At 42.8% G+C, this 21,786-nt stretch overlaps 2 protein-coding genes across 6 annotated transcripts in view; both read left to right on the forward strand.

Annotated features, from left to right (window-relative positions):
• LOC133138966 (thyrotropin subunit beta-like) overlaps positions 1-7,715 on the forward strand; it is a 32,358-nt gene extending 24,643 nt beyond the window's left edge. The window contains exons 2-3 of one of the 2 annotated variants that reach the window (XM_061258149.1): positions 5,010-5,219; positions 6,230-7,715. In XM_061258149.1, the coding sequence (XP_061114133.1) occupies positions 5,058-5,219; positions 6,230-6,514 (447 nt within the window). In that variant the 5' untranslated portion in view covers positions 5,010-5,057 and the 3' untranslated portion in view covers positions 6,515-7,715. The remainder of the gene's footprint in view (positions 1-5,009; positions 5,220-6,229) is intronic. The other variant, XM_061258148.1, reaches the window with a different exon arrangement.
• Positions 7,716-12,806: 5,091 nt separating this feature from the next.
• LOC133138507 (mitochondrial glutamate carrier 1-like) lies at positions 12,807-21,539 on the forward strand. 4 transcript variants are annotated; one of them, XM_061257325.1, is made up of 10 exons: positions 12,807-12,939; positions 14,304-14,393; positions 14,960-15,085; positions 15,464-15,519; positions 16,596-16,686; positions 16,791-16,909; positions 17,237-17,429; positions 17,835-17,989; positions 18,298-18,373; positions 19,420-21,539. In XM_061257325.1, the coding sequence occupies exons 1-10, from the start codon at positions 12,836-12,838 to the stop codon at positions 19,577-19,579; spliced, it is 1,170 nt and encodes a 389-aa protein (XP_061113309.1). In that variant the 5' UTR covers positions 12,807-12,835; the 3' UTR covers positions 19,580-21,539. The 4 variants fall into 4 exon arrangements, with proteins under 4 accessions (XP_061113309.1, XP_061113312.1, XP_061113313.1 ...); XM_061257329.1 differs by lacking the exons at positions 12,807-12,939; positions 14,304-14,393 and adding an exon at positions 15,880-15,949 and having other exon boundaries at positions 15,002-15,085; XM_061257328.1 differs by lacking the exons at positions 12,807-12,939; positions 14,304-14,393 and having other exon boundaries at positions 14,992-15,085; positions 15,464-15,949.
• Positions 21,540-21,786: the final 247 nt, after the last annotated feature.

A 21,786-nucleotide genomic window follows, 5' to 3' on the forward strand; every position in this document is an offset into this window, starting at 1 on the left:
GAACGTTGATCAGTTACAGTGGGTTCAAAAATTATTGGCACCCCTGACAGAAAATGAACAAACAATACTCAAAAAAATTCTAAACAATATATTTATAGACAAACTCGAAATATGTGATAAATACTGTGCTATAGTAATGTTTCAATGGAACCAACAAAAAACATTTACTGATTTAATTAAAAATCAATTTCCTCCAAATCAATGTTTCACAATTATTGGCACCCTTAAAGATTATTGTAAATAACACCTACCAAAATTAAACCAGGAATTAAATTCCACTTATTTAAGTTTATCTATGTGTTAAGGAACTGTATTGAGTGATTACATCACTTCCTGTTTCACTAGGGTATAAAAATGAGGTAACACACATGCAATATCCCTTTGTCATCCAACACCATGAAGAAAACAAAAGAATTAGCAGTTCAAAAGAGGCAGATGGTCGTAGACCTTCATAAACGTGATAATGGCTACAAGAAAATTCACAAACGATTGAATATACCACTGAGCACTGTCAGAGCAATTATAAAAAAGTTCAAAAGATATGGAACTGTTGAAAATCTCATGGGTAGAGGACGCAACTGCATCTTGCCCCCCAGGATACTGAGGAGAATGGTGAGAGAAGCAACAAAATCCCCAAGGATCACAGTGAAAGAATTGTAGGCCTTGGTGGCATCTTGGGGTCACCAGGTTTCAAAAAGCACCATCAGACGCCACCTCCATAACCACAGCCTCATTGGAAGGGTTACCAGAATAAAGCCCTTTCTGACCACAAGACACAGAAGAAAGCGCTTGGAGTTTGCCAAACGTAATTTACATTATGACTGGAACAAGGTTCTCTGGTCAGATAAGACCAAAATTGAACGTTTTGGTCAGATACAGCATCGGTATGTTTGGCGTAGGAACAGAGATGCATACAAGGAGAAACACCTCATACCCACAGTGAAATATGGTGGTGGGTCAGTCATGTTTTGGGGCTGTTTTAATTGCAGAGGTCCAGGGGCACTGGTTAGGATTGATGGCATAATGAATTCCAGCAAGTATCAGGCAATTTTGGCTGAAAATCTGGTTCCCTCTGCCAGAAGTCTGGGACTTGGTCATAGGTGGACTTTCCAACAAGACAATGACCCAAAACACACCTCAAGATTCACACAGAAATGGTTCCGTGACTACAAAATCAACGTTCTGCAATGGCCATCTCAGTCACCAGACCTCAATCCAATCGAAAACCTGTGGGCTGAGTTGAAGAGGTCATTTGATAAGCACAACCCCAAGAACGTGAAGGGGTTGCACTAAGTACAAGGTGAAGGGTGCCAATAATTCTGAAACCATGATTTTGTTGAAATTTATTTTTTATTAAATGATTGTTATGATTTTGGTTGTTTCCATTGAAACATTAATAAGTACAGTATTTGGCACATGTTGGTGTATTACCTTTCTCTATAATTATATTATTATTATTTTTTAAGCCTTGTTTGTGCATTGCTGGTGAGGGGTGCCAATAATTCTTGAGCCCACTGTATAGAGCCAAATTACTTGTACGCCTATATCTTGAGATTCCTAAAGACACCCCTTTGACTTTGATTTTCGAGCTTGCCTTGCCCTCTTGTTTTGTTTGCCCTTCTGCTTTCCTGGTTTTTGATTATCTGCTTTGTTTTAGTGACTTCGGTTTTTGCCTTCGCCCTTTTGTACTTTCACCTTTTGATTTATTGGATTTTTGACCTTTTTGCCTGTTTTTTTGACTATTCTTTTGCTTTCTGTTTTTGTCATTGTCTTGGATCTCCTGGCTTACGAACTCGGAATAAATAACTACGTTTTGGATTATCCCCTGGTCTGCATCTGGGTCCTCAGTGCCGTACATAACAGGATAGGCAACAGCAGCAGAAGACTTGATGAGTCCAAAAAATAAGTAACAAATGGCTCACTCACTTATATGTTACATATAAAATCTATCTGTTTTGATCCCTGCAGGACTTGTATGAGGAAGGTTGAATACCATAGAGTAATGGTTGAGGAACTAGGCTTGCAACTGCCATTGTCACATTGTACCCATTGTATGTTGAAACAATGTTTTGAAACTAAATTGACATGTTACCCCCGAATGCCATTGTGCTTTGACTGAGATGTTGCATGTATTTACACAGTGGGCACTTCAGTAGAGGGTAGTTTTCAATGAAACCATATAAGTTCAGTGGATGTGTGTGAGTAGCCATATCATTATATTTGGAAAGAAACTATCCTGTTGATTTTTTTAAATGTACATTTCTGGCGCCACAAACATTGGCTCCCTTGTATTAAGGTGAGCTGCATGCATGGGATATCAAGAAAACTAATCAAAACTATCTGCATGGATAGATTGTTCAGATTGTGTTCGAGAGCTTGAACCAGTTCTACAAGTATCAAAACATAATTTACAGTTTCCAAGGTTCCAATTCTTTGAATTTCTATTAAGTACATGGAATATATTTCTGCTTCAGAGTTTTGAGCATTACAAGGTCTACATTCATCAATTTAAAGTGGCAGGCTCTCTTAGTTTGCCCTATGGGTAAATCCAATGTGCTTCAAGCTAAAACATTTTTGTTTTTTTGTGTATATACATATATATATATATATATATATATATATATATATATATATATATAAACCTATTACACACACAGTGAGCATTTTATTAGGTAACCTGTACACCAGCTTGTTAATGCAAATATTTAATCAGCCAATCATGTGGCAGGAACAGATGTGGTCAAGAGGTTCAGCTGTTGTTCAAACCAAATGTCAAAATTGAGAAGAAATGTGATCTAAGTGACTTTGACCATGGAATGATTGATGGTATCTCAGACACTGCTGTTCTCCTGCGATTTTCACACACAACACTCTCTAGAGTTTTCAGAGAATGGTGCGAAAACATCAAGGAGCAGCAGTTCTGTGGGCAGAAATGCCTTATTAATGAGAGAGGTCAAAGGAGAAGGGCCAGACTGGTTGAAGCTGACTGGAAGGTGACAGTAATGCAAATAGGCACACATTACAGCAGTGGTATGCAGCAGAAGGGCATGTCTGTGTTCACAATGCATCAAACATCTAAGTGGATAGGCTACAGCAGCAGAAGAGCAATAAGTCAAAAAAATAAGTGTAATAAATACCTAATAAATTGCTCACTGAGGGTAGATATGACATCAATATTCTTAATCTTTTATGAGGCTAACTGCTCTGTTAAGAAACATGAACCAATTTAAATTGCACTAAAACATGACATATATGCCATAACCTGAAAAAAAGAAAGTTGTGGCTGTGGTGTTTGACATTAGTACCTGGACTGTGTTGAACACTCGTGGCTGGACTGTGTCGAACATTACTGGCTGGACTGTGTCGAACACTAGTGGCTGGACTGTGTTGAACACTAGTGGCTGGACTGTGTTGAACACTCGTGGCTGGACTGTGTTGAACACTAGTGGCTGGACTGTGTTGAACACTAGTGGCTGGACTGTGTTGAACACTCGTGGCTGGACTGTGTTGAACATTAGTGGCTGGATTGTGTTGAACATTAATGGCTGGACTGTGTTGAACATTAGTGGCTGGACTGTGTCAAACATTAGTGGCTGGACTGTGTTGAACACTAGTGGCTGGACTGTGTTGAACACTCGTGGCTGGACTGTGTCGAACATTACTGGCTGGACTGTGTTGAACACTAGTGGCTGGACTGTGTTGAACACTAGTGGCTGGACTGTGTTGAACACTCGTGGCTGGACTGTGTTGAACATTAGTGGCTGGACTGTGTTGAACACTAGAGGCTGGACTGTGTTGAACACTCGTGGCTGGACTGTGGACTGTGTTGAACACTAGTGGCTGGACTGCGTTGAACACTCGTGGCTGGACTGTGTCGAACATTACTGGCTGGACTGTGTCGAACACTAGTGGCTGGACTGTGTTGAACACTAGTGGCTGGACTGTGTTGAACACTCGTGGCTGGACTGTGTTGAACACTAGTGGCTGGACTTTGTTGAACACTAGTGGCTGGACTGTGTTGAACACTAGTGGCTGGACTGTGTTGAACACTCGTGGCTGGACTGTGTTGAACACTCGTGGCTGGACTGTGTTGAACATTAGTGGCTGGACTGTGTTGAACACTAGAGGCTGGACTGTGTTGAACACTCGTGGCTGGACTGTGGACTGTGTTGAACACTAGTGGCTGGACTGTGTCAGACATTAGTGGCTGGACTGTGTTGAACATTAGTGGCTGGACTGTGTCGAACATTAGTGGCTGGACAGTGTCGAACATTAGTGGCTGGACTGTGTTGAACACTAGTGGCTGGACTGTGTCGAACATTAGTGGCTGGACTGTGTTGAACACTCGTGGCTGGACTGTGTCGAACATTAGTGGCTGGACTGTGTTGAACACTCGTGGCTGGACTGTGTCGAACATTAGTGGCTGGATTGTGTTGAACATTAGTGGCTGGACTGTGTTGAACACTCGTTGCTGGACTGTGTCGAACATTAGTGGCTGGACTGTGTCGAACATTAGTGGCTGGACTGTGTCGAACATTAGTGGCTGGACTGTGTTGAACACTCGTGGCTGGACTGTGTTGAACACTAGAGGCTGGACTGTGTTGAACACTCGTGGCTGGACTGTGGACTGTGTTGAACACTAGTGGCTGGACTGTGTCAAACATTAGTGGCTGGACTGTGTTGAACACTAGTGGCTGGACTGTGTCGAACATTAGTGGCTGGACTGTGTTGAACACTCGTGGCTGGACACGGGTGACTGAGAGGAGGGACTCTTGTGTCATCATCTCTCCGTGGAGGAAGATAGGAGGGCACGGAAATCAGCGCAGCTTAGCTCTTCGTATAAAGGGGAGTAATCACCCCTGGTGCTCAAGTCTGGCTAATGTCCTGCTTCTGCCCCGAGCATCACCCCAGGTAAGTCCGTTAGGAGTCTGCGAGAATGCGTCAGGAGTGACTTTCTTCGCACACTTCAATTGTTTGGTTTATTCCTCTGATCTCTGTGTCTCGTCTAGAGACTTTCCTCTCTCTCTTTGCCGATTGACAGCTCCTGTCGTGTGGAGATGGCTTTGGATTTGTCCGTTTCCATTCTCCTCTGCCTGCTGGTGGGGCAGGCGCTGACCAAATGCGCTCCCCAAAACTACACGCTCTACGTGGAGAGAAAGGGGTGTGAGCACTGCGTGGCTGTCAACACCACTGTCTGCAGCGGATACTGTTTCTCACGGGTAAGCTGGCACTGCTGAAGCACTACTGTCTGTTATGTTATCATGTGCCATGAGTGTCTTTTTATCACACAAGATATACTTTGTGACCTAATTAGGCTGTTTGGTAGTTGTGCTCATAACATTTTTCAGATCTGGGCTAAATATGTTTGAAGTACAATAAAACTTTTTTTGGCATTATTGCCTCCTACATAAGGGAGGATCTACCTACCTAGTGGTTATCCAATGCCTTCATTTAAATGTTCATTCAAATATTATTCACCTGTGGGAATTCCATGTTCTGCCAGTGCAGGTTTTTTTGGAAAAGTCATATTTAAAATTGAGTTACCAAGAACTGCATTGCTTTCAAATACCGATAGTGATTGTCATATCAGCATTAGAATGTTCAGTTCATATCATTCGTATAACCTTACACCTTGAAGGGTTAATGCATTTTAGAAAGTAAGTCATGGAAAACACTCCCAGCAGATTCATGAGAATTTTCTGTGAACTATGAAACATGAACAAAAACATCCTGGTTATGTCAGAGTTATGTCACTTCAGATAGTGATATTTCTGGATGCGTCTCACCCACATAGACGTTCGGTGTTACATCAGCTCTAAAAGAACACATTTGGGTGACCCCTATTTGACCCCGTGTTAGAGCTGAACATTGACATAAAACTGGACATTTTACCATACAAGAACCCTGAGGAAGGCACACTTTGCCAAAAACGTTGGTTCTTCCGTTGGTATACTAAAACAAGTCTGTAGCCTAGTAGCTAAGGCACACGTCTGGGACCCGGAAGGTTGGTGGTTCAATCCCCGGTGTAGCCACGATAAGTTCTGCACAGCTGTTGGGCCCTTGAGGAAGGCCCTTAACCCCACATTGCTCCGGGGCATTGTCCCCTGCTTAGTCTAATCAACTGTAAGTCACTTTGGATACAGACATCAGCTAATTAACTGTAATGTAATGTAACAACTCGGAACATAGAGTGTGTGCGATCACTTCTTTCTTTCTTCCTACCGCCCAGGACATTAACGTGAAGGAGTGTGGGCTGAGGCCCTTTCCCTGGCAGCGGGCCTGCATGTACCGGTCACTGGCCTACCACACTGTGCTCCTGCCCGGGTGCCGGCGCGACACCGACCCCCTGTTCTCCTTCCCCGTGGCCCTGTTCTGCCACTGCAGCCGCTGCAACACCAGCACCACGGAGTGCCTACACAGGGTTAAGAGGTTTCCCAACCCGCGCGACACACCCCTCTGCCACGCCAAGTCCCTGTCTGAAGCAGCCGCCACTACCCCAGGGATCGAAGAATGAAAGGCTTTGCGAAATCCTAAAAAATGTGGGTGAGGTAACAATGTCATCGACTGACCTAGGAATTTTAAAGGCCCATGCGCATCAGCTTTCTCTTCCTGGTTTTAGTATGTGAAACGACCACAAAACGTTCGGAAAGAGCAGAGTCCCTAACCACGCCCCCAGAGTGCCCCAGAGCCCAATGGTAACATTTAGTGATGTTGACTGATAATTATTCAAAAACATACGTCATGTCACATGGGAAACCATTTTACAAACAGCTTGGAAAAATAGCACTTTATCTGTAAAATATGCATACTTCAACCAAAATTGATTTGTTTGTACCCATGTACAGTATGGAACACAAATCGAAAGCTCCAAGATGATATGAAACCTTTGGAAATGCTTGTGGGCCTTTAACCAATTGCTGTGGTGTTGCTTCAGAGAATAAAATAATTTTGATTGGTTTAGGCATGTCAAAGGTTGACAGCTCATTGTAACTCCACCCCATTTTGAGGGCCATTGAAACCTCACATTTGTCATCACTGGCTTAATTGTACTTGCTAGCTTGACTGTTACTGTGTACTCTGATAGTTTAGTACGTGAAATGTCGGGTGGTAGTTGTACACAACTGGAAGTACTGTAGCAGTGAAGTAGAGCACAAAGTGAAGTTAGGATGTCTGCTATATATCAGTGTTTATCATTCAGAATAATGTCTGTGTAGTGCACTGTAAACTCCCTCCATGGTTTTAGCCCTGATAGGGCGATAGGTTAATCAGGTCAAGTTTTGGTGTCAGGTCACAGGAACTATGCTATCAGACCTGGAATGAAAAGCACACAAGGTATCTGAGATTTTTAAATTTATTTGATCTATATTTATCCAAGCAGAGAACAAACTTACCTATCGGCATACTACTACACATCTAAACAGTATGGCTTTGCTGCTATTATCTCCCGCCATTATCTCACAAAGTCAGGAATGCCTAAATGTAAGCCTCAGCCTCCCTTTGAAAATCTGTTGAAAGTGCGGTAAACTAAAATATCGTTCACTTACGTTTAGCTACACCGTTGTCCTTTGAGCTCATATGAACCTCAGTATCCTGCGTAATGTGAGAATAACAGTGACGAAGACGATGGTGAAAATGATGGTGATTGTGATGACGGTGGTGGGGGTATGTTTTGTTCTTGCTGTAGTTGTTGTCTATGAAAATGTTTTGTATCAAAATGTCTGTGCACAGTCAGTTATTTATTAAAGGAACTGTTTCAGTGTACAAAGCCTACGATGCATTATTTATCAGTGTTTATATGGACAGTCATAGATGTCTGAGCGTCATTCTTGGAACTCTTGGTCCTTGTGTTTCGTATAACCTTGGCTGGACTGACCGATCAATCACAGAAGCATTTTTTCCAGTAAGAAAACATTTGCAGAAATGCAAGCTCTGCCTTCATTAAAGCTGACCACCAACAGATTTAGCACTCATCTCATCCCATCCTGCTCCAGAAACAATGCCAGCAGTCCGTGTGTGTATTTTGAAATGCATTGCTGCGTTTGGAAATGGTTGCCATATATTTCCCTGATCTTAAACATGCAATGTTAAGTCACACTGCAATTTTCTTTAAAAATAAATATTTTAATGATTTTGAATTATTTATCACTATCATAGGCTCATTATTTCACAATAAAAATGTGATAATATATGTTCGTTTTACTTTGCCTGCTGTTCCGTGTATACCGGGTAATACGTGCCGAGAGAGAGAGAAACAGCTGTGGTTTATTTTTATAGTCTTCAGCTCCATGGAGGAAATGCTAGCGTGGAAGACTGTGTATTCTTAAGGGATGATTTCCAAGCCGTCACATGCCTGCTTGTATACGTATATTTGTCAGCAGTTAGATGAATTCACTCTACCCTGCTATACAATAAAGATGTTTCGCTTAACAGTTGATTTCCGCAGTGTACACACGGCTAGAATGTAGAAAGTGATACGCATACAGTTTTGATTGAAAACGCAGAGTACTAATATCAGAGAGCTGGCTCCTTTGTTTCAGAGAACGGACCGTGCTGATGTCCTGTAATTTCTCCCCATGCTGCATGTAATAGAGAGTGCCTCATCGCAGCGGTCCACCGAGTGGATTATTTTACTCGACCCTAGCGCACACCGTCGTGTAGAACACCTGAACTAGCGCCCTGGTTTACACTACGGCCCTGAATTCTTTGATGGTGCCTCATTCACATGGCTCGACTCTGACGCTTCATGTCTGACTGTGACTGTGTGTGTCAGACATGTCGGACAAATCTGGGAGGTCACTTGTTAAATGACTCATAAATATATTTATTTGCGTAAATACGTATTTGATTTGAAAACACACGTACAGCTCAGGGTATGCAACTTAAACTTAAAAGACGATTACAAATTAAAATATTAAATAATTGGAGAAAAAAAAGAATGTCGAATAAATTCCAGTTGAGACTGATACTGGTTTGGTGTAAATTATCTTGTTTTTTTTTCTTGAGCGGTAGTCTCTACTAGTTCTAGAAGTTTCCCAGTACACACCTACATCAGTGATGTGTGGAATGACTGCAGACTGTTGTGTAATGGTTTAATGGTGACTCTGATATATTGTCTTCGTTTCTATCACCTATGTGTGCAACCTTTCTGTACCTCTCTGTACCTCTCATTGGTGAGAATATTTTTTAACAGTCATTCATAAACTTCCTCCCTGAAATGAATAATTGCAGGGATTAGTTAGCAGTTTATAACAAAGAACATTACAAAGGCTTTTACAAACAAATACACACCTGTATTTTACCTGCAATGCAAACGCCGAGGAACCACACAGGAAACAATGTATTATTTAAAAAATACAGTGGGCTCCAGAATAATTGGCACCTCTGACTAGCAATGCACAAAATAATTATTGATATAATTACTGCAATAAACTCAAAATGCTGAACATGTGAAAAATACAGTACTTTAATAAAAACAGGTTTGACCAAGATCAAGGTTCCATAATTATTGGCACCCCTGGTTTATTACTTGGTGCATCCACCTCTGGCAAGGATAACAGCATGGAGTCTTTGTATCATATATGTAATGGTGTGCAAATTGTATACAGAAAATTGTTCTGTAGTGGGTGTCTTATCTACACTACTCTTTATCAAATGCTTGTGGATGGTCTGCTTTGTGGTTAGTTCCCCTGTCTATTGCAAGCTTTACTGTAACCTACCTGCATGGGTGTACTCTTTATGAGACTGAGCCTGATATTGCCCTGGTACAGAACCGCAATAGATGTGTCTCAGTGCTGGAGCAAAATAAGCAAACAAACAAAGAAATAAACAAATAAATAATTCAGAAAATGTCATTACAGTGGGCTGCAGAATTGTTGGAACCCTTGAAAAATATATAATAACACAGATGTTAATCTACTCTCACAGAGCACTTTATTAGAAACACCTATACACCTACTTATTCATGTGATTGTCTAATCAGCCAATTGTGTGGCAGCAGTGCAATGCATGCAATCATGCAGAGCTTCAGTTAATGTTCACACCAACCATCACAATGGGGAAAAATGTGATCTAAGTGGCTTTGACCATGGAATAATTGCTGGCGCCAGAAACCAAAAAACATCCAGTGAGCAGCAGCTCTGTGGGCAGAAACACCTAATTAATGTCAGAGGAGAATGGCCAGATTGGTTTAAACTGACAGGAAGGTGACAGTGATGAAAATAACCACAGTGGTAACCAACAGTGGTATGCAGAAGAGCAGCTCTGAACACACAATACGTCAAACCTTTAAGTGGATAGGCTACATGATTTAATAAGTCAAAAAAACAAGTTGAATAAATAACTTATAAAGTGCTCAATGAGTGTATATATTTTGTTCAAAACATATGGGAAAACAATATGCTTTTATTTCAATACATTTATTCTCATGTTTCAATATTAATCTTGTTTTTTATGAAAACCATAAGTTTCAAAACTATTGACAGTGATTGTAAATAAATTAAAACAAAGTTCAATTGCCAATAAAGTTATACTTAAATTACTCAAAAGGAACTATATTCTATCACTCACTGATTCACTCTAGTAAATTAGGTAATAAACATTTAAAAGCAATGCCAGTAACACCCTAGTGATAGGTTCCCAGTTTTTACTACTGCTTGTTGTACCTGTACTTCAAACATATGTCATGTATTCATTTGATCCCATTCTCTGTAGCCTGTCTGTCTCTGTGGCAGCAAGGAATATAACAACATGGGGCAACATGGCTCAGGCAGTAAGAGCAGTCGTCTGGCAGTCGGAGGGTTTCCGGTTCGATCCCCCGCCCGGGCTGTGTCGAAGTGTCCCTGAGCAAGACACCTAACCCCCAAATGCTCCTGACGAGCTGGTCGGGGCCTTGCATGGCAGCCAATCGCCGTCAGTGTGTGAGTGTGTGTATGAATGGGTGAATGGAGAAGCATCAATTGTACAGTGCTTTGGATAAAGGCGCTATATAAATGCCTGCCATTTATATATGTTTTGGGCATGGTTTGCTGCCAGTGGTCCAGGGGCACTATTTAATCATTAATAAAGCACCCTACATGAATAAAATCATCATATGTATCCCGTCTTAATGTCTTTGTATGTCTTTCTGATACATTACAGATCCTGAAAGCTTCAACCTATATTTGAAAGTGTTCGCATTTCCAAATAAAAAGTCATGTAATAGACATGGTAGCCTTTACGTATAAAAAAAATTATATATATATATATATATAGTAATTTTTTTCTGTTATAAAATAACATTGTAAATATAATTCACATTGCCTTTATGTTACTATTTAAATAAAAGGGAAATCAGTTAGCAAAACCACCCCCTTCATGGTAGTTATGTACCATCACCATGGAGACTATGTGATTTGCTCACATAACCACTGAAACATGCTACATGGCCTAGCCTAGATTTGGACTGTTGACTGATGGTAATTGCATAGGAATGGCATGAGTTGTCCAGTTAACAAAAGCGTGTCTCGCTGGATTTTGAAACCCCAAGCCCCGATATCATAATGGATGAAGCAATCGACCTTTGCCGGAATTTGTCCCTTCAGCCATTTTAAACAAAGAGCGTGGCCTAGTGGGGAATGCCAGTGTCATACCTATCCCTGTCATTTACACGCGCAGAGCTGGATTACTGTGTTGTTTTGTTGTTGTTACCCCCCACTTCCTGTCCCATACACGTGACATTGTTGTTTTGCAGCTTTCGTGATGTGCCATTCATGATATGCAGTCTATGGTGCAGTCTATGGTGGGCACTGCTAGGTGGGTTTATTTACACCAAATAGAAGTGAAGTTTCAGCCATTGTAACTCTTGATAAGACTAAGGCATACAAATCCACAACTTGAGATACCCACGCTTGTCACATAGTCTTAGTGGGTAATGACAGAACGTCCGTCTGACAATAAATATTTGCAAATAATCCACATCCACACAAGCGGGAACACGCTGGCTCTTGCACCAGACATACTGCAAATGGTTATGGAGGTCAGACAGAGAAACTAAATTCAGTCTCACTTTGAGTTAGCATGCTCAGATAACAAAGTTGCAGGATATAATGAGAAGTTTACCTGAGTTTTGGTGTTTTCATTTTATGCATGAAAGAAACTTTGGCACACAGATTAATTGCAAGCATATAACAAAATCTCCCAAGAAGGGCTTCATCAGACTGTGCTTCTGTGCAATTAATCAAAATTTAAAATTAAATTAATCCCATTCTACCAGTTTATTTCATTTGTTTATTAAATATAAGTTCATATATAGTTTAATTTAGAAAATATAGTTCAATATTTTCTAAATTAAAAACATACATCACTTCATTTAGTCCTGCATTTTATGTTTTAATGTTGTATATCACAATAGTAATGATGTACACGTTAAAGAAACATAGGTTTCCTCCGAACCTTCAAAAATGGAATTTTAGAAAAACAAAATCTCATCAGATAATGTACTCGGCAAGTACATTACAAGCTACAGTATTTACAAAGCAGCTATCAGGTTTTGTGGAAACAGATGTTTAACCTATGTCAACGAAGTAAAAGCTAATACAAGCTAACACTTCCATTTACCACAAATAAACGGGGACAGGCTACATCCCACAAATGCCATGATTATAGACTATATTATTAGCCCAGTATTCAAACTCTCATGACTCCTTTTGTCACTACAATTCTGTGGAATGCAACTTTGGCTAAAGATCACACGAAATATGAAACAGTGTGAGTCAACCAATAGCGACTGAGTATGCAAAGTATCTGTTCGGCGGTTGGATCCTATAGAAAGCGGTACGGCCCTCAAAGCCGCGTTGATATGAGCGGAAATTTCCACTGTCGGCGAACTCACTTCATTCAAACGTTATCAAGAGGGAGTATCCTGACTTCGTTCATTTTGCGAGTATTTTCAGATATATTTTGGTAAGTTTTATTTTTATCATTATTTCAATAATACAAAATACTCTATTGCAGTTTTGGGTTTTTGTTCATTACTCCGCTGACCAGAATGCTTAACTTTTTAGCTAACTGTTGCTCTTCCTGAGAAATTAAGATAAGTACACTGTTAGCTTTTGAAAATCGGAGGAAGCTAATAAGTCCTCAACGTGTGTAGTTTTGACGTAGGTCCATTTATTTAACGTTGGATAATGAAAGACCTCATGTTTTACTAAGTTACTAACGGTTACGTTGAGGGCAATTTCCGGGTTGGACGCGCGCTTACTAGTGAAAATATGAAGTGAAAATATGAAGCTTTCACAGTGGCTATTATATTTTATAATGCACGACTTGTTTCTAACCTCTATATTGCTCGCATAGCATATTCCTACATAACAATGTTATGTTTGACGTCTTCATCTTCTGGGATATTGGCTAACTTATCTGTCGTTCAGCCGGTAACTAACGTTAGCTACACATCGCTCAATGCACTTTCGTGGCCACTAGTTTAAAGCAAGCCTTGTGATCTGCCAAATCTTGATTCTGAACTTGATGGGGTCAACGCGATGCCATCCAGATGACAATTTTGCCGTTAAAAGCGCCTCCGCAGTAGGCTAATTATTCGTAATCTTTAACGTTATCTATTTTATTCCGCCAAAAAGATGTCGGCATATAATTTAAATCGAAAGGCATAGCGCTGTAAACGTTTCTTGGCTAACGTTAATGGTTTTTCCCTGACAGGTTCACACCTGTCATTGATTTTTTTTTTTTTTTTTTTCTCCCTAGTAAGCTTATGCGACCCAGATACGTCTTATTTCCAGCATTACATTTTTCTTTCACAACCGACCCAGTTGAAACAAGTCCAGGGCGTGGGTGTAAGCCTTTCTTGGCAGATATTCCACTCTCAAATGCAGTCTGCAAGGGGCTGATAATGTGGCGCTAGCGCCCTGCCGTCCACATGACGAATTGCAACAGCCGAAAAGCTTAGCACCTAGCTTTCCGCACAGGCAGTTCCGTGGCATGTAGCCTACACAACCACAAGGGATCAGTGCGTTGCGCACGGCTCCGGTCACGTCGCGTGCAAAAAAGCCCCCCCGTCCGCCGCCGCCTTCCTAAGAGCTTGGGCGTGATGGAGGATTCCATGAACTTTATCGTCATCCACTCGTGTTCAGCTGTGATGCTGGCAGTGGGAGGGTCGCCAGGGCGTGGTTACTCGCCTGCGGGGGTTTGGGGGGGCGGTCGCCAGTTGATTCTATAGGCAGCGGGTGGAGGAGTCGCTGGTGGGGGCGTGGCTTGGCTTGCATACCTTTTTGAAGTTAGCCTATATATAACCCTTCTCCTCTCAAACGCAGCGACCCTCCGGGACTCCCACTCTACCGACCAAACCAGCTGCAGCGCGCTGTCACCTGTCCTGAAGTAGCCATGTCCCAGCAACAGATCAGGTATGTTCACGCACTTTCAGCTTTTCTACCAAGAATACCTACTAAGGAAAAGTGATGGGTGATCCTAATTTTTGGTATATATAGCTATTGGAGAGATCGAGAACACTCCTGAAATCTCCACCCCCTCCTCTGTGGAGTAAGCTGATGCAATCTTTATTAGATCCATTTTCCAGACTGCTAAAATAATCAGGACTTCTTTGTGAGGGCTGTCTGGTGTCAAGTTCAAAGCAATTCTCTAAAATGATAATTAATTGTGCTTAGTTGTAATTTCAGTACTACAGGTATATGTAATTTATGGTTTTAACCCTGTGAGACCCACTTTTGCAAAAATGCTACATTTCTTTTCCGGTACCATTTTTGCTAAATAATTCAGTTTTGAACATAATTTCCCAGTTCCTAGGCCCTATGCTGTATTTCAGCAACATACTGCATTTAAAACTTAAAACTGTTTGAGTACATTTTGGTTTCAGTTACATCAGTTTCTGGGCCTCACAGGGTTGTGGGGGGGGGGGGTTGTTTAATTCTGGAAAGGGAGTCTTATGTTCTTGTCCTGTTCGCCTCTGCAGTCTTCCCGCCAAGCTCATTAATGGCGGAGTCGCTGGCATCGTTGGAGTGACCTGCGTGTTCCCCATCGATCTGGCGAAGACCAGACTGCAGAACCAGAGAAGTGGCCACCAAGTCTACAAGAGCATGTAAGTTTCCCTGGAGAGCTACTGACAGGGGTGGAGCTGTTGCAGTGGGGATTTGGTGTTGGAAATGTATGGAAAATTGTATGGTATGGAAAATTACCCTGGCCCTCAGGCGACGGACGGCCTGTATCCCTGCACCCACCTCCGGGCTAACACGTCACTTAGTTGGAATGTAGAACACAGTGGACTTCTGTTTTTTTTTTTTTCCCTCTCTCTCCTTCCTCCACACACTGAACTGTCAAACCCTTTCTGGTCTAGTTTCCTACCTGTTCTGCCTGTTATATGTGTTACATGAAAGATGATGGGTCCTTGATTGTTGAGTTCTTATTGCTTACTTTGGGTGGTGCCCTAACATGGCCGGCTTGTTTCCCCCGTTTTTAGGATGGACTGCCTCATCAAAACGGTCCGGTCTGAAGGCTACTTTGGGATGTACAGAGGTAAGATGTGTTTTCAGTTGACCCGTTTTTAAATTCGTGCTGGTGTTGTCTGTGCTTGACGTATGTCCCGAACATTCAGTTTTATGATCGACAGCAAACTCGTTCCACATAAATGAACGAAAATGGCTGTTTGTTTTTTTATGTTTTTTTAGGAAATGTTTTGATTGTGTCAAGAAACTTTGCAGTGACGTCATGTTGTCACTGAAGCTGTATTGCCTATAAAGCGAACTGTAGATGGGGTGCGTGTAACCTCAAAAAAACAAAAAAAAGCTTCAGCCATTTTGTGGGTAAAAATGGAACCAACTGTGTAGGTGTCCGTTACTGTGCTGTCTGTTTGCATCTGTGTTTTTCATGTTACAGACGTGGGTCCCCGCGGATATTGAAGGCTAGCCGATTAGGCGCAGCCACGATGGAGGCAAATCATTTAATGGTCCTTACCGAACCATTTTGTTGTAACTAGGCTTCATTTGTTTGCATTCATTGTTTTTGTACAGCTCTGTTTTTGTTCTCTTGTTTTTTGTTTTTACCTCTTAGCCAGTGACCATCTGTCCTGCTCTCTTCTGTCACTGTCCACTAATCTTTTCTTATACGTGTGGTAACTTTTACTTTTGTGACTTTGTTCTGTGCAGTAAGAGCTATGATTGACAAGGCACTTACTTTCTCATGTACGTTGCTGTTTTAATCCTTCCCAAACCGGTTTTCGAAACTGCTCTGTTACCTAGTGGTACCATTTTTATTCAAAGTGTTCTTTTCTCTGGATTGCCACTTTGCACTCGTTTTCTCCTGCTCCTAATCTTTTGTGTGAGAATTCCTCCTTTCTTCCATCTGAATTTTAGTTTTATTTTCCACTGATTCTTTTTTTTTTTGTCTTGTAATGTAGATATGTACAAACCCCCCCTCCACAATCAGACCAGCAGTTGTTTGAGAGTTTTAAACACATTATTGGGCGGCCATTTTGTTTCGGCATAGCAGTAAATTGGCAGATACGTTTGATGGTGAAGGGGGGGTTCAGTGTGTCTGGAACAGTGCCTCTCAGTTCCGGCTCACTCGGCTAATTTTTCCGATGTTTATTTTAGGCGCTGCAGTCAACCTGACGCTGGTTACCCCGGAGAAGGCCATCAAGCTCGCTGCCAACGACTTCTTCCGTCACCACCTCAGCAAAGACGGGTAAGCGCAGCCAACGAAGTACGGTCAAGCGATGGAGCGCGTTGAATGATGGTGGAATTCTTCAGTGTCTCTGCTGCCCCCTGAGGCTTGTTTGTGCATTGCAGGAAGGGGCTGACGGTGGTTAAAGAAATGCTGGCTGGGTGCGGAGCGGGCATGTGCCAGGTCATAATAACCACTCCTATGGAGATGCTCAAGATCCAGCTACAGGATGCCGGGAGGCTGGGTAAGAAGGCGGTTCGATCAATCAAACTTTATTTGTATGGCACTTTTCATAGACGCAAATGTAGTTCTAAGTGCTCTTCATGCAATGTGATTGATTGCAAGTGGGAAAATTGTATTGGTTCAGGATTGTCTCTTAGTAAATTTTTTTAAAAGTAATTGTTATAGTCTTGCTTTCGTGTATAACTATTTGCTTATGCGTATTCCTTGTGTAGTGTCAGCCAGTCCTTATGGGTGTTCTCTCCACAACTCGTGAAATGAAGTTGTACTGGTTTTAAAGATTCAGCGTTATAATGGCACCCGTAAGCTGACTCCGTGTCCTCCTTTGCAGCGGCCCAGCAGAGGAAGCTGGTGGTCATGCCCTCGGCCAAGCTGGTCTCGGCCAACACCGTGCTGAGCCGCTCGTACAACGCCGGGGCCGCCTCGGTGGTGCGGAAGGTGTCGGCCACTCAGATCGCCGGGGAGCTGCTGCACAAGCACGGCATCCAGGGGCTCTACAAGGGCCTGGGGGCCACCATCATGAGGTGGGTCCCATCCCCGGGCCCCTAACGCAGCGGCCACGTCGACTAGCTTTACCCTGTAATGTTGTGCTCGACCGACAGTTTGGTAGAGCACATGCGTAACTCTTTCAGTCCTGAGGCCAATATGAAATGGCTCCACCCAGATCCCAAGGGGTTTTTTGCTTGGGTTGAGAAAGTTGAGAATTTAGTATGGTTTTAATGGAGGCTCAAAACAATAGTATAGCAATGCTTTTGATTGGTTGAAAAAGTATAAGATCAAGAGTGCCATATGGCACCTTGGGACTGAAATGGTTAACCCTGTTTCACCAGTAAATGTTCCTGGCAGTTTTGGAATAAATGTCTTTTCCGTACGCTACATTTTGGCACGTTTTTGTTAATCTTGTTTTTTCTTCTCCCTCGGTCCTTCAGGGACGTGCCCTTCTCAGTGGTCTACTTCCCCCTGTTTGCCCACATGAACCGCCTGGGCCAGCCCTCCCCCTCTGAGAACGCCCCTTTCTATTGGTCCTTCCTCTCGGGATGCATGGCGGGATCCACTGCTGCCGTGGCAGTAAACCCCTGTGACGGTAAGTCCGTCGCCGTGGAGATTCCCTCCTTCACCTGCTCGAGGAACAAGGAAGGGCAGTCACTAATGATGGACCAGTAAATACAAATATCTAATGTTGACGATACAAATAATGCTTGTTGACATAATGGAGCAGTATATGGAATAGCACAAGCCTGGAAGAGTGCTGGTATATGTGTCTGGGAGGTAAAATGGCGGTTTGTGAAGACTAGGAACTTTGCTTCTTGATTAGGATCGTGATGAGTCTTATGAACACATCGGCGTCCTCCATTTAGCAGATGCTAACATTTACGCTCGCTCTCCTTTCAGTTGTCAAGACGAGGCTGCAGTCCTTGAGCAAAGGGGTGAACGAGGAGAGCTACAACGGAGTGGTGGACTGTGTCAGGTAGGCCTTGCGCTCGGCTCGCCTAAGCCAACTCCGTTTTGTTTCTCGGTCCTGGTCCACCAAGTGGGCGGCAGTGTAGTTTAGTTGGGGAACTGGGTTTATACATCCGGAGTTTGTAGGCTGAATTCCTGGGTGGGCCATGCCAATGTAGAAAAATGTTACCTAAGCTTATTGTAATAGCGTTGTAAGGGTGAAGAAATGTACCATGTAATGCAGGGCTACTCGACTCCTGGTCCTCTCGGCTGCAGCGTAAGCAGGCGTTTGCTCCAACCATGTGCTACACCACCTGATTTCACATTATATAGTGTGTGTGGCTGGAACAAATACCTGCAGACACTGTGGAGTTGAGTAGCCTGTAATCTGTAATGGTAATGTCTAACGCAGTGGTTTGTAATGTGTAATGGTAATGTTTACATTACATTACATTATTGGCATTTGGCAGACGCTCTTATCCAGAGCGACGTACAACAAAGTGCATACCCATAACCAGGGATAAGTTCGCTGAAACACCCTAGAGGGAAGTACAATTTCAACTGCTACCTGTACAACAAAGATAAGGACGAGGGCCTTTTTTTTTTTTTTTTGAGAACAAAGAAACAAACAGAGCAAAAGTGACCAAAGTTAACTAACCAAACACTGCTTACCTACCCAACTAAAAATACCGATACAAAAAGCAAGTCACAGAGACAACAATTAAGGTTCACAGGGAGGTAGGGAGGGATGGGGAGAGGTGCTAATGTCTAATGCAGTGGTTTGTAATGTGTAATGGTCATGTCTAATGCAGTGGTTTGTAATGTGTAATGGTCATGTCTTAACGCAGTGGTTCCCCAGCGGATCCAGTTATCTATCTCAAACACACCTGACATAACTATTGAAGGGCTTGATGAGTTGTATTGGGTGTGATTGAGGTGGAACAACCTGAAACGCCTGGATTTGGCCGGAGGCCCTCGGAGTGATTTTGGCAGCACAGGTCTTATGTAACGCACTGTAAGGTGATGGTGTTGGCTCTGAGCTGTGTGCTCTGTCTCCCCCCCCCCCCCCTGCAGTAAGATCATGCGGAAGGAGGGCCCCACCGCATTCCTGAAGGGGGCCGGCTGCAGGGCCCTGGTCATCGCCCCGCTCTTCGGCATCGCGCAGGTCATGTACTTGGTGGGAGTGGGGGAGTTCATCCTGGGCTACACGCCCTTCAACCTGTACTCCGCCTAAATTTTACCCCGGCCCCCGCCCGACCAACCCCGGAAGGGAGCGGCGGGACCGCGGAAACCAAAGGACTGCGGCAGCTACACCTCACTACGCGCGCGTTCTCCTGAAAACGGCCGCCGACACCAACGGGTGGCGGAATGTCGGAGGCGACCCCGGGGCGCCACGTCGGGCGAAATCCAAGATTCCCGCTCGACGCGTCCGGGCAGGCGGTCGCTTCGCCACGCCCGTCGCCTCCCACGCGCGTCACCGCGTCGTCTGGCAGGCCGTAGAATCGTTGCACTTGTTTAAACGTGGTTCCCGAGGCCCGCGGAGACGACGTGTCTATGTCCGGCCGAAGGTCCCTATGAAGTTTTCTTTTCCCCTCAATGAGGGAGGAAGGTCTCTAGCACTGTTGGCCTCGTCGGCCGAAAACAAGACGTCAGACCGCCATTACATTCCAAACCAGTCTCTCTCTCCCTCTGCTCCGAGGTCTTGATAAGGTCAGGCCATCACCGATCCCCGTCACTGTAGCTGCAAGGGGAGTGAGGTTTGGAATAAAACCAGTTTCTGGCCCTACTTATCTTTATTTATTTTTAAAGCCACAGTTGAGGTGAGAAACGATCGACACTGAAAATGCTTCTGCATTCTTTGAAAGGATGAGACCTTTTTTGTGGCATTTCGTTCACTTGCATACGTTTTGTATGTATATATTTTAATACTGAATAATAAACCGTTGTATTTAACTTGTTAGACAAACCACCGTTTAAACCTTAGAATTTCAAATGCAACCGCTATACGTATACTTGAATAGTTTGGCTCAAAGGATACTCTCGTAGTAGCTGAAGGGCTCACCCAAGTTAAATGGTTGCTGAAATACAAACAAAGGCTGAAAATGAAGTTAATACTGTCACTCCTGTGATTTCATTCCTAGAAGAAAAGTGCCATTGTGGCAGCCTATGAAGGCTAACTTGAGCAGTTTTGTATTTGTAGAAAGCTGTCACACATGGGCCCTGTCACTGTGTTGGTCTGAGAAAGGGGGACCAAGCTGATTTTGGGTAAGGGTGTTGCAGGTCTGCAGGTTAATCAGCTGTGTGTTTAGACCTCAAACTCAGCTGTATGGACTCTAGTAAAATCACTGACGTAGGTTGGTTGACTCTTGACACCCCTGGTTTTAGGATATTGCACTTTCTTTCTTTTTTGAAGATCACATCCATTATGCAAGGCTCCCATCTATTTCACCAGTCTAGTTTGGACCTGCTGAGTGTTGGCTTTATGCAATATTTATTTCAGGGGCCAATTTCTAAATGATGTTCATTTTTTTTTTTTTTTTATGCTGTGGAAGTCCAAACGATTTCGTGATACCCCATCGAAATGAACAAGAATATTTCTTGGAATAGATCAGATTGTTGTAGTAATCGTAGAGGGCTGGTGTGAGTGGCTGGTTGGTTTAACAGCCAATTTTTCAAGACTTGAAGTTTATTCAGTGGTTAAGATAATAATGACTGAGGTGTGCATTTCCTATTTGCATTTGTGCCTGGAACACAAGCTGTGGTTGCCCAACCACATTGTAAAGTTTCCCAGAACCACTTGCAGCACAGGAACCTGACATTGCTGCAGTGAAGGAAAACTAGCTGTGGAAATGGGTGAAAGAGAAGCCAGAATAACACTGGGACGTCAGATAAAAAATATTTTTAATAACATTCATGTAACTAATTGTCTTGGAAATTCAGGTTTATTAGAGCTTTAAAAAAAATAAAAAAATAAAAATTCAGAGAATCTAGAGTTGATGTTCCTTGTCTTGAGGGGACTAGTGACAAAATTGGTGTTTCTCTCTGGCTTCTACCACACATACAGAAAAGGTTGGGTTGTGTAAAAAATGTGTGTTTTTTTTTCTGTGTTTGTCTCTCTTTTTGTATGTATATATAAAACAAAGTATACTGAATAAAATTCAATCCTGAAGTTGTGTCCACTTCATGAAAAGTAAGATATTGCGTGGGTTTCTTTTTTTTAAAGCAGCTGACTTGGAATATCAAGTGTTGAAGCTAACTGCGTGACTGACTGTTACATGCCAAAACCCTATTTATAAATCTGTATTGGCTTTCTTATGGTCACGTGGTTGGGCTGCAATCTGAAATCCACTTGCCTTGTCCGGTGAAGGGATTTCATGGAAAAGTACATTCTCACTTCCGATGAGCTTGACGCTCTAGTGCAGGGGTTTTGAAGGAGGGCAG

Source organism: Conger conger, chromosome 10, assembly GCF_963514075.1.
Source record: "Conger conger chromosome 10, fConCon1.1, whole genome shotgun sequence".
NCBI classification, from domain to species: domain Eukaryota; kingdom Metazoa; phylum Chordata; class Actinopteri; order Anguilliformes; family Congridae; genus Conger; species Conger conger.

What these genes read in the sequence shown, in the direction of transcription:
- LOC133138507 (XM_061257325.1), top strand. Translation starts at nt 12,836, where the DNA reads ATGAGCGGAAATTTCCACTGTCGGCGAACTCACTTCATTCAAACGTTA. An exon ending in CACCACCTCAGCAAAGACGG is followed by an intron (nt 16,687 to 16,790) that starts GTAAGCGCAGCC and finishes TGTGCATTGCAG; the next exon opens with GAAGGGGCTGACGGTGGTTA. An exon ending in GGAGTGGTGGACTGTGTCAG is followed by an intron (nt 18,374 to 19,419) that starts GTAGGCCTTGCG and finishes CCCCCCCTGCAG; the next exon opens with TAAGATCATGCGGAAGGAGG.